The sequence below is a fragment of the Schistocerca americana genome, chromosome 8, assembly GCF_021461395.2.
Source record: "Schistocerca americana isolate TAMUIC-IGC-003095 chromosome 8, iqSchAmer2.1, whole genome shotgun sequence".
NCBI classification, from domain to species: Eukaryota; Metazoa; Arthropoda; class Insecta; order Orthoptera; family Acrididae; genus Schistocerca; species Schistocerca americana.
The window spans coordinates 51743058-51761535 of record NC_060126.1 but is presented as its reverse complement, the minus strand read 5'-3'; the positions used below and the strand labels follow the sequence as shown (position 1 = coordinate 51761535).

The 18478-nt window shown below is 39.9% G+C and overlaps 1 protein-coding gene across 2 annotated transcripts in view; it reads right to left on the bottom strand.

The window, feature by feature from the left end:
- Nucleotides 1-14592: 14592 nt before the first annotated feature.
- The window catches only part of LOC124544980 (ubiquitin fusion degradation protein 1 homolog), a 65799-nt gene continuing 61913 nt past the window's right edge, over nucleotides 14593-18478 (bottom strand). For both annotated transcript variants that reach the window (XM_047123729.1, XM_047123728.1), the window contains one exon: nucleotides 14593-14840. In XM_047123729.1, coding sequence (XP_046979685.1) covers nucleotides 14766-14840 — 75 coding nt within the window. In that variant the 3' untranslated portion in view covers nucleotides 14593-14765. The remainder of the gene's footprint in view (nucleotides 14841-18478) is intronic.

The following is an 18478-nucleotide window of genomic DNA, read 5'->3' as shown; positions in this document are numbered from 1 at the left end:
AAATGTCAAAATATAATATTTATAAATAATATTTTGTTATGCAAAGACAGACACATGGAGTGTTGATTAAAAATAAATTATACAGCAGCTTCAAACATCACGTCATTTCTCTGATTTATCAAAACTGTGGAACACAATCAGTAAAAACTATTTTATATTACTATCATTTTTCTGGATTAACTTAATCCAGTGATTTGGTGTGTAAATGGTATCTTGCATCCTTTTCTTCAGCTCTATATGGGCAAAATCATTGCGACAAGGAAGGTATGAGTGGCATTAGTACATGAATCTGAGATGGTTTGAATGTCATTCATCTGTAAAATACCCTTAGGTTGGGTTTTTTGTGTTGCCAGTGACTATCCTACTGTAGGATTAATATGCTGATGCCCGTAATATGTTGAGTGTCAAAAGCTGGACTTGTGCCATTTTGAAATTAATAGCTTCAGTTGACAGAACATATTGTGATGTGTTTAAGAAAGATGTGGCGGCAGTTACCTCAGCCATAAAAAACTGTGATTTTATGTAGGTAGTCTGAAGGCCACAGTAGGACTGTAAAGGGAAAATTTTGTGTAGAAGGAATGAATTTACCACAAAAATTGTATATAGTAGAGGCACTAGGAGAGGAAATTTGGCTGGAATGAATTGCCTTGGGAAAAAAAGGTCATTATCTTTATTGGGGAATGGAAAATGAATGTGTGTTATGAGAGAGAGAAAATGGAAGTGAAAATTCTGTGTGATCAGTTGCCATTGAAGGAGGACTCAGAGAAAATATATGGAAGGGCATTGTAACAGCATCAGACCAGCATAGTTATTTAGTAAATAAGAAGAGGGAGCAGCTTGTAAATGGAATAACTGCAGGGGAAGAGTTGTTGACAAAACTTGGATAATGTGAGAACTTAGATCGTGTGCAGAGGCAGCAACTGATAAACTGTTAGGCCAGATAAACAAGTTTTATTGGAAAGGCCTGGAATTATCAGAGAGCATGAATGCAAACTGAAAGTGAAAGAGAATATAATACTTTACAAATCTCCATATCCTATACCTTTTTAATATGAGAGAGCAAGTAAAAGCAAAAATAAATAAGATGGGGTATTACTGAGAAGTCTCATGCAATCCCTTTAGCAATCCTATTATTGCAATAATGAAAATAGAAACTGAGACTCAGTTGATGTTAGATGAGAGAATGTTAAACCGAGATACTGTAATAGAGAGAGAAAACATTAAGTACTGAGGAGTTATTAGCAAAATTTTCTGGAGTGATGTACTTCAGTACTATTGGACCGAACTGAAAGTTACTGGAAAAGTTATCAATTTAGGATCCTGCCATTTGTCTTGAACATGCCAGTCATAGAGTCCATGCTAGCTCTGGACCACGTACTTGGGGAGCAGCAGATTATAGATAGAATAATTTGGTATGTGGCTGACTTATTAATGGCAATTAAGACATGGGAAGAACACATCAGTATTTTGGAGTTAGTTCTTAAGTTAATAGTGTAGAAGAACTTAACTAAGTTTGGAAAGGCAAATTTTGCCTGGGGAAGATTAAATTTCTTAAGATATGTGATAAGAAGTAATGGGAGATTAACCAAACATGCAAAAGATGATGGCAATTGCGTAATGCATGCTGTGGTGCTCCCTCTGTAAAGTACTGACAGCCAACTGTCCATAGCTGCAGCGTTCAAACTTCTGTGACTCTGCACTACCAGCAGCCGAAATTCAGACTGTAACAAGAAGGCAGCCAGCAGGTCATCAGAGGGTCATACTAAAGGCCACACCAAGCTAGCAATCGACTTGCGCACTAGCCAGCAGCACACCGATCGGATATGTTAAGCATCCGCCACAAGGTAACCAGCCAATAAGAAAGTAGCAGGTGCGAGCAGCCAGAATTCAAGACAGCACTCTGACCTTCAAGAGGAGGTAAGCTTTTGTTGAACATTTAGAATTTTGTTTCCTTTTTCAATTCAAGCATCAGATCAATTTTGTTCAAAGTCCTTTCAAACATTGTGCAAATAAACATATTGAGTGACATTGCTTCCTGTTCTCAGTTCTGGGGAGACTTTTCAGTGTCTATCCCCCAAAAATGGAAACACAAATGAAACTGCACATGAAACTTTTAAAGAAAGGAGTACTTTGGATATGGGGACAAGTATGTAACAGAGAGTTTGCAGAACTCAGAAATGTTTAGTTATCTAGATTTGTCAAAAGACTTTCATGTCAATTCTCATGCTTCAGGTAATAGGATATCAGAAAAGTTCTATGACATTATTGACAGGGAAAATGAAATAATATGAATAACAATAGCTTGAACTAGTAGACTTCTTACTCCTTGTGGGCTGACATTGCATTCATGTCCCAATGTCAAACCACATTCTGTTAGATTTCATCATACGAAATAGATTGGTTTGTGCTGCTGTAACCCCAAAAGCAGTTAAGATTGGTAGCACATTCCATTCCCCTAATCAACAGATGGTCATGAAGCATGAGACTGGAGGTGTGAGTAGCAGCCATGTTGTACTTTAAGCATGTAAGCAGAATGCAGTGATTCACACTGCCAGGCTAGGTGGCAAATGCATAACTTTGTTTCTTAATATCAACTTTTTAAATGTCTAGATACATCAGCAACTAAGCTGGTGGCATTACCCACACTGATAGCTACTTAACCATGATTTCAGAAACTCCAAAATCAAGACTGCATTGTAATTAGAATTTTCTGTAATGTCAATCATTGGCCGACTAAACCAACCAATGAGATATGCACCCAGTGCAAGGCAGCAAAAAACACTGAAACTAGCTAGACAGTCAGTTATTGACTATTATTTAGGACAACACCATGTACTTACTGCTTCAGCTTAAGTGAAAGCATAATTTGATCTCAGAAAACGTTTATGTGGGATTGTAGATTGTATTTTATTGGTCCTGTTGTCTTCATAGCAGCTTATGCATAAGACATTGGACAAGTCAAGTTATAAATATACAGGCTGAAAGTCATTTCAAGGCATACATATTTAAGTTTACAATAATACACTTTACACATAAGTATTTATATAACACACTTCATAAATTTAAACATTCTTCAATGGAGTAAAAGCAGTGATGCTGTAAATATGACTTTAGAGATTTTCCTAATGTATTGACCTCAGTGATAGCTTTTATGTTTTCAGGAAGTTTGTTATAAAGCTTAACTCTCATGTGAAAAGTACCTTTTTGGCACAGTGCTGTGCTGATTTGAGTCATATGTAAGTTTCTGTTTTGTCTGGTAAAGTGCTCATTTATATCACAGTTTTTTTGCAGTCTCCGGTCCTTGCCTATTACATTTAATTTAAAGAACAACAGGGTTTCCATAATGTATACACATGGTAATGGAGGAATACCAGATTTCTTGAACAGGGGTTTACAAGAGTCTCTAGGCTTGCACCCAAACAAGATTCTAATGGCCCTTTTTTTGTAGTTTAAAAGTGCTATTAGCTGTTTTAGAGTTTCCCCAGAAGGTGACCCCATATCTAAGACGAGAATGAAAGTACGCATGATATGCATTCAATACTGTTTTCTCACTACAGCATGATTTTAATGAACAAAGAAGGTAACATGTTTTTCTCGGTTCTGCATTGAGATTTTCAATATGCTTATTCCATCTGATGTTACTCTGCAGCCAAAGTCCTAAGAATTTGGTTTCAGTACTGTTACCAACTGGTTCGTCATTGATAAGAGACTGATGGGATAAACATGTCCTTGTTAGGAACATTGTGGAATTTTAGAGCAACGGTTTTCTTACTGTTTATTACAAGCTGATTACTCTGTGCCCAGCTGCTAAGTTGTTTCGTGACCGTGTTTACTGTCTGCTGTAACTGTTCGTCGTCGTCTCCTTTTAGTAGAATCATGGTGTCATCTGCAAATATGATTGTTTTGTGTGCATCAATATTTAAGCTTAGATCATTTATGTACAGAAGAAACAGAAGGGGTCCCAATACTGATCCTTGGGGTACACCAAATTTTATTTGTTTATAGTCAGATAAGTGATTAGATACAGTTTTTAGTTCAATATTTGTGTTATTGACGCACACTGCCTGCATACGATTAGTCAGGAAGTGAGTGTGATCTCGTGTGATCATTGAAGTCATATGGAAATTTCTGAGAGTTTGCAGTGCTACTTGATATGTGAAGATTAGACTATGCAAACTTTAATTCAAGTTCTGCCGTTAAACAATGGAGAAAATATTTTAAATGTTGAATTACAGGAACCACTACATTTGGCATATGATTCAAGTATTGTCATTTAAATGGCTCTGAAAACTTTTTCCCCTATTATTAATAAAAAAATATAAGATGGAATTCTTTTCTTTTGAAACTTTCATTTAAGTATTGTAGCCATTCCATTACTCATCGTTGACTGTATGCATGGCAGAGAAGAAAACCAATTGGTACATAGAGACACGAGGTAAGCAACCCCTCCTCCTGGATCGGCAATTGGGGAGGGGCGGGGGGGTGTAAGTGTCAAAGGTTTGCACTGAATGGTATTGCTGACACAAAGGCGTGAGTTGCCCACATTTCAGAAATGTCTGGATGGCACAGCGTGATGGTTCTTCACTCTAAAAAGCAGTTCCTTCTGATCAGCTGGACAGTATTGTTGACACTCTACTGCAATGGCTGTGCAATTGTTTGTACGAGTAACTTACATTGCAGAAGTACAGTATGGAGTGTGAGTTCATCTGGGTGGAACAGCATTATTGACGCATGTAATGGTGTGACTTCTAAGAGTATCTACCCTTGAGTGAAGCCTTAGGTGTCTACTTCTTTTAAACATCTGCACACAATATGCATCAGACTGTGTAATAAATAAATTAAAGAAACTTTGAAGAAAACAGAAAAGTAGCTTATATAGTTACTAATTATTTCACACTTTGCACTTACTGATAGTCCTTCAATGTCTTCAAGACACATGTACTTTTTGCAGTGATATTTCATTCTCCTGTTTTGTTTTGATGTTAATATACAGCATCTGTCGAAGGTGCCAACTGGTGTATGGTCTTATCGATACCTTTGATCTACTTTGAAGAAGACGTAGAGTCTAATCTTCACTTATCAAGCACCACTGAAAACTCACGGAAATCTCTATACGACTTTAATGACCACACAAGATAACACTCATGAAAGCTCCCACATAAACGTTTTCTGAGACTAAATTATGTTTTTACTTAAACTGAAGCAGTGTGTACATGGTGCCATCCTAAATACTAGTCAACAACTGACTGTGTAGCTAGCTTCAGTTTTTTGTGATGGCCTGCACGGGTACATTTCTCATTGGCTCTTTGGTTATATGCTAGCATTTGGTAATTATTTAACCAAAGAGCTGCATAATACACTCCTGGAAATGGAAATAAGAACACCGTGAATTCATTGTCCCAGGAAGGGGAAACTTTATTGACACATTCCTGGGGTCAGATACATCACATGATCACACTGACAGAACCACAGGCACATAGACACAGGCAACAGAGCATGCACAATGTCGGCACTAGTACGGTGTATATCCACCTTTCGCAGCAATGCAGGCTGCTATTCTCCCATGGAGACGATCATAGAGATGCTGGATGTAGTCCTGTGGAACGGCTTGCCATGCCATTTCCACCTGGCGCCTCAGTTGGACCAGCGTTCGTGCCGGACGTGCAGACCGCGTGAGACGACGCTTCATCCAGTCCCAAACATGCTCAATGGGGGACAGATCCGGAGATCTTGCTGGCCAGGGTAGTTGACTTACACCTTCTAGAGCACGTTGGGTGGCACGGGATACATGCAGACGTGCATTGTCCTGTTGGAACAGCAAGTTCCCTTGCCGGTCTAGGAATGGTAGAACGATGGGTTCGACGACGGTTTGGATGTACCGTGCACTATTCAGTGTCCCCTCGACGATCACCAGTGGTGTACGGCCAGTGTAGGAGATCGCTCCCCACACCATGATGCCGGGTGTTGGCCCTGTGTGCCTCGGTCGTATGCAGTCCTGATTGTGGCGCTCACCTGCACGGCGCCAAACACGCATAGACCATCATTGGCACCAAGGCAGAAGCGACTCTCATCGCTGAAGACGACACGTCTCCATTCGTCCCTCCATTCACACCTGTCGCGACACCACTAGAGGCGGGCTGCACGATGTTGGGGCGTGAGCGGAAGATGGCCTAACGGTGTGCGGGACCGTAGCCCAGCTTCATGGAGACGGTTGCGAATGGTCCTCGCCGATACCCCAGGAGCAACAGTGTCCCTAATTTGCTGGGAAGTGGCGGTGCGGTCCCCTACGGCACTGCGTAGGATCCTACGGTCTTGGCGTGCATCCGTGCGTCGCTGCGGTCCGGTCCCAGGTCGACAGGCACGTGCACCTTCCGCCGACCACTGGCGACAACATCGATGTACTGTGGAGACCTCACGCCCCACGTGTTGAGCAATTCGGCGGTACATCCACCCGGCCTCCCGCATGCCCACTATACGCCCTCGCTGAAAGTCCGTCAACTGCACATACGGTTCACGTCCACGCTGTCGCGGCATGCTACCAGTGTTAAAGACTGCGATGGAGCTCCGTATGCCACGGCAAACTGGCTGACACTGACGGCGGCGGTGCACAAATGCTGCGCAGCTAGCGCCATTCGACGGCCAACACCGTGGTTCCTGGTGTGTCCGCTGTGCCGTGCGTGTGATCATTGCTTGTACAGCCCTCTCGCAGTGTCCGGAGCAAGTATGGTGGGTCTGGCACACCGGTATCAATGTGTTCTTTTTTCCATTTCCAGGAGTGTATTTAACATCTATTTACTGCCACATTTACATATAAATAGTTCCCAAGATAAAGGAAAAGATTGAAGAGCAGATCTATTCTTGTTTGTAACTGAAATACTAATAACTATGTTATTTTACTGTTTATTGTGTTGGTCTAAGAGACAGGCCTCAGCAAATTTGTAATGTAAAGTCACCACATTAGTGAAAGGTTAAAATGATCTATCTGGTTTTGTTCTTGTAAATAGCAGGATCTTGTTTGAGAGTACTGGCCACAAAACACTGTCATGGGGGTGTGAAAACCAATAACTTGAAATGTCCCTACTGTAACTATGTTTCACGGAATGCTCTGCACAGAAATAAGAAAACAATATTGTTCATGTGTATAAAGAGCATGACCATGGGTCCAATTACTTGCTGGTGTGGATAACTGAAACTGAAAGATCCCAACCTGGAAAGCTCCCAAAGTAAATTTAGCTTAATTGCTGTAGGAGGAAGAGCTACTAAACTTTTGTTCTTCATTTGGTTAATGCTTCTATGTATTGTACTGTAACTACTGTGATTTTTTATTCATTTTCGAAGGTTTGAGTTTTAATTAAAAGGTGCTTTAAAGACACTGATCAATGTAAATAATATCTTGATTATATTCTTGTGTATAGTTGATTTACTTTGTTCCTTAAAAAAAAAAAAAAAACGTTTCAACAATATTCTTTCTCCCTTTAAAAACAATTTATGGTAAACTGCTGATTATAAATATTTAATTAGTCAAATGTCATCAAGGTTCTTGTCCTTTTAAAAATCAGTCCTGGTAAATTTGCAATAAGAAGATGATGTCTTATACTGCAGGAGTTATTGTTTTAAAAGGATAAATTAAAATTTTACTGCTTTCTAAAAATAAACTGACAGAACCTTGGTTGTGAATATCCTTTTCCATATCAGGATTGCCACACTAAGTATTCCAGCAAATCATCTTTAATCTAATGTGTTCACACAGGGCTCGGCCATTTTGGTGCACATAAATGTGTTAACCTTTTGAGAAATAATATAACTTTAAAGGGATGAGCAGAAGTGTGTGAATAGTTATCCTGGTATGTGAGCTATATTGTGAAATGGAGCGGAAGACTTAAAAATTGATTATCTCTGTTAATCAATTGTGCGAAAAAAGTTGTATGACTTGGGAGTGACTTATTTGTATGCACCATTAACATAGTGACAAGGAGTAGTACATTATGTTGGTAATATCAGAGATTACAAAACTATGTCCAATAGTGGGAGCTACCGGCAAAACAATATTTACCTTTAGAGAGGAATATTTTGTTAAAGTGGAGAAGCCTGTAAAACTATTATCTGACACATGGTGCACAGTTTATGGCTCAAATATTTCAGGAATTCATATGGGAGAAGGGAGTAAAGTCAATGTTGATTGTAAAGTCCCACGCACAGAACAATCCACCTGAAAAAGTAATGCAGGAGTTGGGAAGTATTTGAAGTTATTGTATATGAACAACCTCTTGATAGTAAAAAACTAACACACAAAAAAAATTTGTATGAATTCCTAAGGGACCAAACTGCTGACATCATCGGTCCCTAGACTCACACACTACTTAAACTAACTTATGCTGAGAACACCACACACACCCATACCCGAGGGAGGACTCGAACCTCCAGTGGGAGGGACTGCGCAATCCACGACATTGTGCCTCTAACCCCACGGCCACTCCAAGCGACAACACATAAAGAAGCCAATGGAGGAGGTATGCGAGGAGAACCAATTTTGTAGGAAATTAGTTAGCCAAGTGAGGAGAGTGGTGACAGTAAGTTCTATGGGACCAAACTGCTGAGGTCATCAGTACCTAAGTTTACACACTACTTAATCTAAGTTAAACTAACTTACGTTAAGGACTACACACACACACACACACACACACACACACACACACACACACATTCCCCAGGGAGGACTCGAATCTCTGACGGGGGAAGCCGTGCAAACTGTGACAAAGCACAAACAGACCGTGCGGCTCCAACTGAGGAGAAGGTAGCATAAGTGTGATCGCCATTATTGTTAACAAAAATTAAAATGCAGAGCAGTGTATTACAAATGTACGAGAAATGAGGAAGGAGATGTACCATGTTTCATAGTAAGAAGTGCATGTTTCATAGTAAGAAGTGAGTACTGCTTGTAAGTGTTGTTAAAAGATGAACAGGTAACCCTCATTTATGGAAAGAACAGCATATTTATTTATTGTGTAAGTGATGTATAATGAACTGTTTGCTACGGAAAGTAGAATAAAGAAATGATTTGTCACTGACAAGTTTCTTGTGGTTGCTATTTTTAATAATTATTTGCTCATTATTTGAGATGTCCTGAGGAGGCAAATTGAGGGGCAATACCGAACAATGTGCTATTAGGAAAAAGGAGGTGTAGAGGCTGTAGCAAATATGAAAGGAGTATATGAATATGATGCCTCTCATATCTCCACTAATGTGACTTTTACATACCAATTGTTGTCTGTGACAGCAACTGCATTGACTGGAGAAGTGTTCTGTGAGAATTCATACTTTTTCTTGAACATGTAGACTGACACGAATGCAGTGACATAATGGAAAATGTACAAACATTGGGCTAAAACACTACTGTAAGACTGTATACAATGTCTGATAAAAAAAAAAAAGCATCTGAAAGAGGACGGGGGAAACAAAATGAAACTTCACATGTTGGGCGGGTATGTGATATTATTTCAGCGATTACAAAATCAAGTCAATTATGAAAGAACTTGAAAGCACAGGCTCACTTATCAGTTTGATGCTGCACCCACCTCTCCCCTTCCAGCTGGGAAGCATGCACTGATTTGGTTTGGAAGGGTGTCACAAGGCCATTGTATCCTCTCCTGAGGCAAGATGGCCCACAACTGTTGTAACTGATGCTTGATATCCTGGATATTGGTACTAGGATGGAATTGACATCTTAGATTGTCCCACCCATGTGCTGTCAGGGGCCAGACTGGGGGGAGGGTGCTAGTTGCGAAAGTATCTCAACATCACAAAGACAGTTCGATGAGACATGTCTTACACGCACAAGCACTGTCTTGTTGACAAGTGGCACCACAATACTGCTGCATGAGAGGTAACACATGGGGATGCAGTATGTCCGTGAAACACCATTGTGACGTCACCACCAGCTGTGATCTGAAGGCATACTCATTGGCTCCCTACAGCATGACACCAGGTGTAACACATTTCTACCTCTCCAAAACAATGGAAGAATGTGATCTCTTACCTGGCTGCTGCTATACTCAATGACAATGGTAGAGCAGACGCATGGAACATTCCTGCAGTGTGACACCACTCACCAGCAGTCCATGCTTCCAGTCACGCCCCCACTACAAACACAGTATTTTGTGTTGTGACCCTAAATGGCAAATTACCATGGGACAGCAATTCCCTAGTCCAGCCGTTGCTCATCTTGCATCAACAGTGCAGGATGTCACAGGATGTTGCAGGGGGTTAACGTGAATCACCACAAAGGGAACGATCTATTGATACGTAATCAGCATGGTTTCAGAAAACATCGACACGGGATCTCAAGTTGATTCCGTATTTCTACATTTCCGGAAAGCTTTTGCCACTGTTCCTCACAAGCGACTTCTAATCAAGCTGTGCGCCTATGGGGTATCGTCTCAGTTGTGCGACTGGAATCGTGATTTCCTGTCAGGAAGGTCGCAGTTCGTAGTAATAGACTGTAAATCATCGAGTAAAACTGAAGTGATATCAGGTGTTCCCCAGGGAAGCGTCCTGGGACCTCTGCTGTTCCTGATCTATATAAATGACCTGGGTGACAATCTGAGCAGTTCTCTTAGGTTTTTCGCAGATGATGCTGTAATTTACCGTCTAGTAAGGTGATCCGAAGACCAGTATCAGTTGCAAAGTGATTTAGAAAAGATTGCTGTATGGTGTGGCAGGTGGCAGTTGACGCTAAATAACGAAAAGTGTGAGGTGATCCACACGAGTTCCAAATGAAATCTGTTGGAATTCGATTACTCGATAAATAGTACAATTCTCAAGGCTGTCAATTCAACTAAGTACCTAGGTATTAAAATTACGAACAACTTCAGTTGGAAAGACCACATAGATAATATTGTGGGGAAGGCGAGCCAAAGGTTGCGTTTCATTGGCAGGACACTTAGAGGATGCAACAAGCCCACTAAAGAGACAGCTTACACTACACTCGTTCGTCCTCTGTTAGAATATTGCTGCACGGTGTGGTATCCTTACCAGGTGGGATTGACGGAGGACATCAAAAGGGTGCAAAAAAGGGCAGCTCGTTTTGTATTATCACGTAATAGGGGAGAGAGTGTGGCAGGTACGATACGCGAGTTGGGATGGAAGTCATTAAAGCAAAGACGTTTTTCGTCGTGGCGAGATCTATTTACGAAATTTCAGTCACCAACTTTCTTTTCTGAAGGCGAAAATATTTTGTTGAGCCCAACCTACATAGGTAGGAATGATCATCAAAATAAAATAAGAGAAATCACAGCTCGAACAGAAAGGTTTAGGTGTTCGTTTTTCCCATGCGCAGTTCGGGACTGGAATGGTAGAGAGATAGTATGATTGTGGTTCGATGAACCCTCTGCCAAGCACTTAAATGTGAATTGCAGAGTAGTCATGTAGATGTTGATGTAGATGTAGAGGGTGGCCATTATTTGTAGTCAGATGACAGATGTGGATGTGAAGGCGTTATGATGTGTTTTGTGCACAATAAGGTGGTCAGACGCAGTCAACACAACCTTAACAACATGGGTGCCTACCATCACATTCTCATGCCCTCCAACATCACATTCAAATGCACTAAAAATATGCGTAATGCTTGATTTGATCAGCAATTAGAGATCCACAATGAGGTCCCTTTCAAACTGTCAGATGCTAACAGCACTGACACACACAAGTATGCAGCATCCACATCCTCAACATTGATAACTCAACACCTGTCGCTGTTCGTGCCCTTACCAGGCTTGTTAACACTAAACGCAAACAACACTAATGCTATCTTGTGGCCGTTCTACCTATCACAGGGAATTGCAACTCTAATAATATACTTAACTGCCAGTGGTGTGTATGTGTATAAAGTTATATTGACATTCAACCAGGTGCTTCACTTGCTTTTGTATGTATTTTCTAGCTTACTGAAAGGAATAATACATTGTATGCAAAGATGGTATTTATACCTAGCAGATAGATTAACACATGTAGTAGATATTGAACAATGATATTAAATATAATAAATGACCTATCTACTGCATAACTAATATTTAACTTTGAAAGGAAGAACAAAGGTACTTAATATGGAAGAAAGAGGAATTCTATTTTTTCAGAATGGATTACTGTCTGAAAAAATAACATACTGTAACTGATAATATGAATTATTTAAACTCCACATACACTGAAGAAAATTCTCCACTAGGGAGGCAAGTGCAAGGTAACACTTTATGTGTAGTTCTTCCCTGGGAAGTATTAGCGAGTTTCATGCAGTCTTTGTGTATTTTCATCAGTAAGAAATGCAAATATTTCTTAGCACCCAAAAAATCATAAATTTAAGTTAATTGTTCTATAAGTTGGCAGAGAGACGCTACTGCAATCTTCCTGTGAAAGATGAGAAATTGAAAGGTGACACATGATAGAAGAGACAAGTATGTTAATTGGATATGTTTGGTTAGACATCTGCACGCTTTTCTGCATAAGTGTGGTCAATATTGCCTGAACTGTGGCTTGGGATATGTTATAAAATCTTTATAAATTTGGATACAAGAGCGGTCTCTGCTAAGAGTCGTCAGGCACACTTTCTCTGGTATTTCAACAGATATTTCCAACTTTGTTTATGCAATGTGTAGCTGGAATTACCCACAACAATACTCACCATGAGTCTCATGCAAAGCCCAGTGCCAATGGAAAGCATCAGTTTATTTTCAAAAGAAAAGGGAAGAAAAAAAAGGGGGGGGGGGGGAAGACACCATTTTTCAGAGGCAGAATATCCTGTGCCCACCCGACAATGTGGTCCCATATTAGTCTACTGCATTATTCATTTTATTGATATGTGTTGGTAAGGACAGGGTGAATAAAGCAGAACTCCAGCAGTGACTTGTCTATCACACTGGCCCTAACTGTCTGGTACCATCATGCAGCATCAGAACTACTTAGTCATTGTGTTAAGCATTCTTCCTTGACAATAAATACAGATAAAACACATATCACACTAATTTCAGACTGCTTTGCCAGAGGGGCACACAATATTCTGCTTTAAATGTAATTTTGTTTGTAATGCGAAACAACGTTGGCACTGTGTACCGCATGAAAGATGTGAGGAGCATTATCTGTTTGGGCAGACTCCAGCTACACTTTGCAAAAATGAAATTGCAAATATCTGCCTAAACACTACGAAACATAGACTGTAAAATACTTCACTGATGATTAACTTTCTAACAGCAAACTCTTCTTTTATTTTTGGTTACAGGTCTGCGGACCAATAGTAAACTGGTAACCAAATTTTTCATACAATTTCCTTAGAACTGTGCTTCATTTGTTTCACTATTTAAACAGATACTATTGTGCTGTTATTGCTGCTGATGTAGTATTAGCCCTTTACGTTTCCATATTACATTTGTTGTGGTATTTAACCTTGTGAAATCTTCTATATTTACATTATGGGTGCTGCACCAGAAACAAATTAATAGGTGCAACCATAAAGTAATTCTGATAACTGATTAAGAAAAAAAAAAAACCATCACTAAGCAAGAAATATTTAATGGAATATTTATATACATTCACTGATTACTTCCCAGCAGAGTCACCACATTGTTTAGGCATTTATCATAACGGTGCACCTTCAGTTGTATGCCCAAGTCACTGGAGTCTGTTGCCAACGTCCAGAGCCACAAAGTCACTTCAATCTGCATCTCAGTGTTGCTGTGGAAATGTTTTCCTGCCATAAAACACATCACAAGTTGGAAGAAATGAAAGTCACTGTGGGTGAGGTTGAAGCTGGGCTGTAGGGTGAATGATCAATGATCTCCACACGTGGCACAACTGGCAATGGATCTCTGCTGGAGATTGTGTCTGAGCATGCAAAAAGTTGATAACTGCACAAACCTCGCAATTGGTGAGAAACAATATCAGAGCAGGCATTTTATTCTAGCAGTGTGCAGTTACCACTGTCAAGACAGGACTAAAACTGTACTGAATTATTCCCATACACCTCCTCCCTACTCCTGTGCATGCACATCCCTATCTGACTACACTCACCGTCTCTGCACATGATCAGAACTTACTTTCTGGGTATACATCGTAATTTAACATCATTCTATATGAGTGTATTTACGCACATCTATAAGCATTTCTGTCACTGTGGGTCCAACATTAGTCACCTGCAATGCACCATATACAGGCAGGTGCATAATAAATTTGATTCTATAAATTGCAAGTAACGTATTTTAATAATAGGATATTCTAAATGATGCTGAATTATATACTGTGTGTATTTTATTCATGAAACATGTTACACTCACTAAAATCTCCTAACCCCATAACAAAGCAGCACTTGTAAAACACATGGTTTGCAATCACGCATATAAAATAAAGAAGTATTTAGTGACCAAATCTTTAACTATAGTGCACTCCAAGAGGACAGGTAACACAGCAACAGACCTTAGTTTTGTTCCGAGGACACAATATCAAATAAAATTTCCTATCCTCTTTTATTTTAATATATAATTGCAAAACCTTTCATCAGCATTCTGCTAGTATACACCACATCATGGAAATTCAGTAGCTTAATAAGCTGTCTAAAACTAATGAATATCATTTATTTCTGCTATTTACAGAAAATTATCACAGACATATAAATAGATATTCATCAAGAGACATTCAGCATACACACACTGAGTTCCAAATCATAAATAGATAAAATATACATGTGAGCAGGTCAGTCTTTGAAACAGCAGCACACAATGTGGTCATCACTTCTTTCTCGCTTCTCGTAATGAATACCCCTCTCCAGTAAATGGTTTAAATTCTTCACTAAGTTCCTTGCTCTGAAAAGAAAGGATATGTAAAAATATAAGATCATTAAGAAGAAAGTAAAATGTATTTTTATTTCTAATAATCACACTACAGATGAACTTCAATATTATTACTGACTGCTTATGTAAAAAGTGTCATAAAAATAATATCTATGCTCATAAAGGAAAAATACAGTGTCAGAAATTCTGAAAGCAGTGTTTCTTTACTGCACTACTGTTTTGTGAAACAAGAGTAATAATTATTTACGGACAAAAACTGGTTAAGACATCAAAGTGCTCTACGTCTACAGAAAACAAAAAGAAGTAATAAAGAAAGGGTGTGCAATTTAAATAACATTACATCTTTCAATGTGAAAGACTCTATGCCCTTGAAGGGTCTCCTTAATAGAATCCACACATCATAATGAATGAATGAATGACTGAATCAATGATTGATAGGAATTGTTACACAAAGAAGATCTGATACAAAAGAGAGGGAGGATGAAACAATTTTAATACATTAATTAGCCATTTAGTTAACACTGTATGTTCTGTACAGTTTTAGTTTTAGTTCCAAATCTCTTGGGCATTAGACCAACCAACCGTCCTTTTTTTTTTTTTTTTTTTTTTTTTTTTTTTTTAAAAACATATCTGGGCACACAAACAACACACACAAAAACTGGGTTTATTGGTACACCATTATACATAGTACAATGGGATGAGGTTTGCAGAGTACAGATTCATCTATGTTACAGTTGTTTCGCCTTCTTATATGTGCTTCCCAAAATGTCTAGTACCTGTTGCCAAGAATAACATTTTAACATCAGTTTACAAAGATAGAAAATACTTTCAATATACACACTATTTAATCTGAGATAAACATACCACATTCTATTTCTTTTAGTGATTTTACAAGAGAGGAATGAAGAGGAATTTTTATTTTATTAACATCATTTATGTGGAACCATACAGTTCATTAATAAAAAAAAAACAGAACACAATTTTTTGTACCATAAGAGTTCCCATGTTCTGTATCCTCCAACTTGTGCATGTGAGTGTGAATGCACAGAGTGTAGTGCCACCGCACATGTGTACTTAAATCAACTGACTCACTCTCATTATGTTCTTTTAGTTTGTACCACTCACATCAGATGCTCAATGTGTCGCTTATGTTACACCTTCTGTATGTCTTGTTACGTGTGGAGTCACCAGAGGCTTATCTTTGAAACTGTTCAGTGGTTTATGATATATTACTTGGTAACTACAAGATTGGTGAAGAGTTTGTAACAGTTTCTGCGTGTGAAATCTTTAAGTGTGGTTTCATCAGGTTTTGCCATTATGGACGCCATGCTACTGGCCCTTATTGAATTGATTACTTCGGCAGTGACCACTTTGTCGGCTTCCATTAACACACATGGCACTGCTCAAATGGTCTATCCACCCACTTTTCCTCCATATGATGATTCAGCTGACGACTGGGAATCTTAAAAAACACTCAGATGGCATTTCATGTGTTTCAGTGTGACAGACTCGAATTTGTGCAAAGACTCTTGTAGATTTCACCTAAGGTGCATCAATTACTATGTCAGCTTGTCTCTTTACAAGAAACAGCAACTCTTACTTTTGATAATGTGCAGTTTACTGTCCAACTACCATTGCAAACAAATGCATATCAGAGCACTACGAGTTGAAATCTACCGATGCCGCAAGAAACCAAACAGTCATACAGGGCCTGGGCAGCCGAAATTTACACCCTTAGCCATTAAGTGTCAATTTGTTACTTGTTTAGCTCTGGACAAGGAAGTGCATCAGAATGATTTACTAAGAACCCCCCCCCCCCCCCTTGCTGTCAGAAGTTTTGCTAATGTCTTCTGAAGTTTTTCAGGCAGCAGGTGACCAAACTGAAGCAGGGGGCGATGTGGCAGTAGTGTCACAAGATGTGCCCGCTAGGAAGTGACAGTGGTGGTGATAAACATGCGGGCCAAACTCTGAGCAGACCAACGACAACCCAAGCAGCCACAACTGCCAGTGTGCCAGTGCCAGTGTTCTCGTTTTCGGCTTGTCCATCACAAACATTTGGAGTGCCCTAAGCGCTAGGCTACTAATAATGCTTGCCAGAAGAGAGGCCACATTGCCTCCGGATGTCATTCGCCAAAGGTTACTCAGGATATGGACATGGATAAACTGTGTGACTCCAATGCTTGCGATATCTCCCAAATCGTTTACTGAGTTAAGCATTTTTCACCAAGTGCTCTGGCTACACGTTAACACAGGTGCTGCAGTGTCATTATTGAATTCTCAAACCTATGTGAGTTTAGGCTCCCTGGTCATGCGGAAACTGGTCAGTCATAACAAACAGAACATTGCGCTGTTGGGACAATTTACAGCATCTGCCCTGTACAAGTCAGTGGAATGTTCCATTATCTTTTTGGTGGTTGCTGACACTGGTGTTGAGAACTTGGTGGGATGGGTGCATTTCAGGCATTTGGATTTTCTATCAATGATGCAGTTCACCTTGTGTCTGATCACATAACATATTCTCAGTTGGAAACACTGTGTGAGGAGTTTTCAGACTTGTTTTTGGAAGGTATACGGTGTGCTATGAATTTTTCTGCTCATATTTCCTTGAAATCCATGACTTGGGTTCGGTTTTGTCATGTATATCCTATTCCCTTTGCCCTGAAAGATCGAGTGAAAGTACAACGGGACAGACTTGCCTCTAGAGGTGGTGCACCCTTTATAGCTAGTGAATGGTTGTCGCCACTGATGCAATGGAAACCATCGGAAAAACTTCGCCTCTGTGGCAACTTCAGAACTACTGTCATTGCGCAGTTGGTCACAGATATGTATCCTCTCCCTCACCACGAGCAACCATTGCCAGAAGTATCAGACTGCGGGTCTTTTCTAAAATTGATATGTCTGAAGGGTATCTGTAGGTTCCTGTGGATGAAGAGTCTCGACGAGTTCTGGTTTTGAATACTCCTTTTGGTCTCTCTCAATATTTGCAGCTTCCTTTTGGTGTGGCTAGTGCCCCTGCTATTTTACAATTACTTTTACAGGAACTGACTATGCCTGTCTTGGGGTGCATTAATTATTTGGATGATATTGTCGTCACGGGTCCCTCCACGGCCAATCACTTGAAAAATTTGAGCACATTGTTTCCTGTCTTACAGTCCGCAGAGTTACAGCGCAACCTCCTAAAATCTCAATATTTTTCAACCTTCTATTGCTTATTTGGTGTTCAAAGTCTCATGGGATGGTGTTCGTCCTCTGCCAAACTGCATCTCTCCTGTTCGTGCCTCATCCCTTGTCCACAAAATAGCTTCAGGCCTTCCTAGAGTAGATAGCCAACTACCACAAATTCCTGATGAGGGTGGCCACATTGGTCTACCTGTTGCATGCCTTGCTACTCAAGAATTTACCTTTCTGCTGGAATCCAGATTATGAATGTGTTTTTCAAATGTTGAAATCCAAACTCTTCTCGGCCCCTCATTTAGCTTTGTTCTTTCCAGATCAGCACATTGTTTTGGCAACCGATGCCTCACAGTACAGACTCAATGTGGTCCTAGCACAGCGATATACTGTCGGTTCTGAATGACCTGTTGCTTTTGCCTCTAAATCCCTCACTTTGGCCCAGCAATGTAACTCTCAGGTGGAAAAAAAGGTCTTCC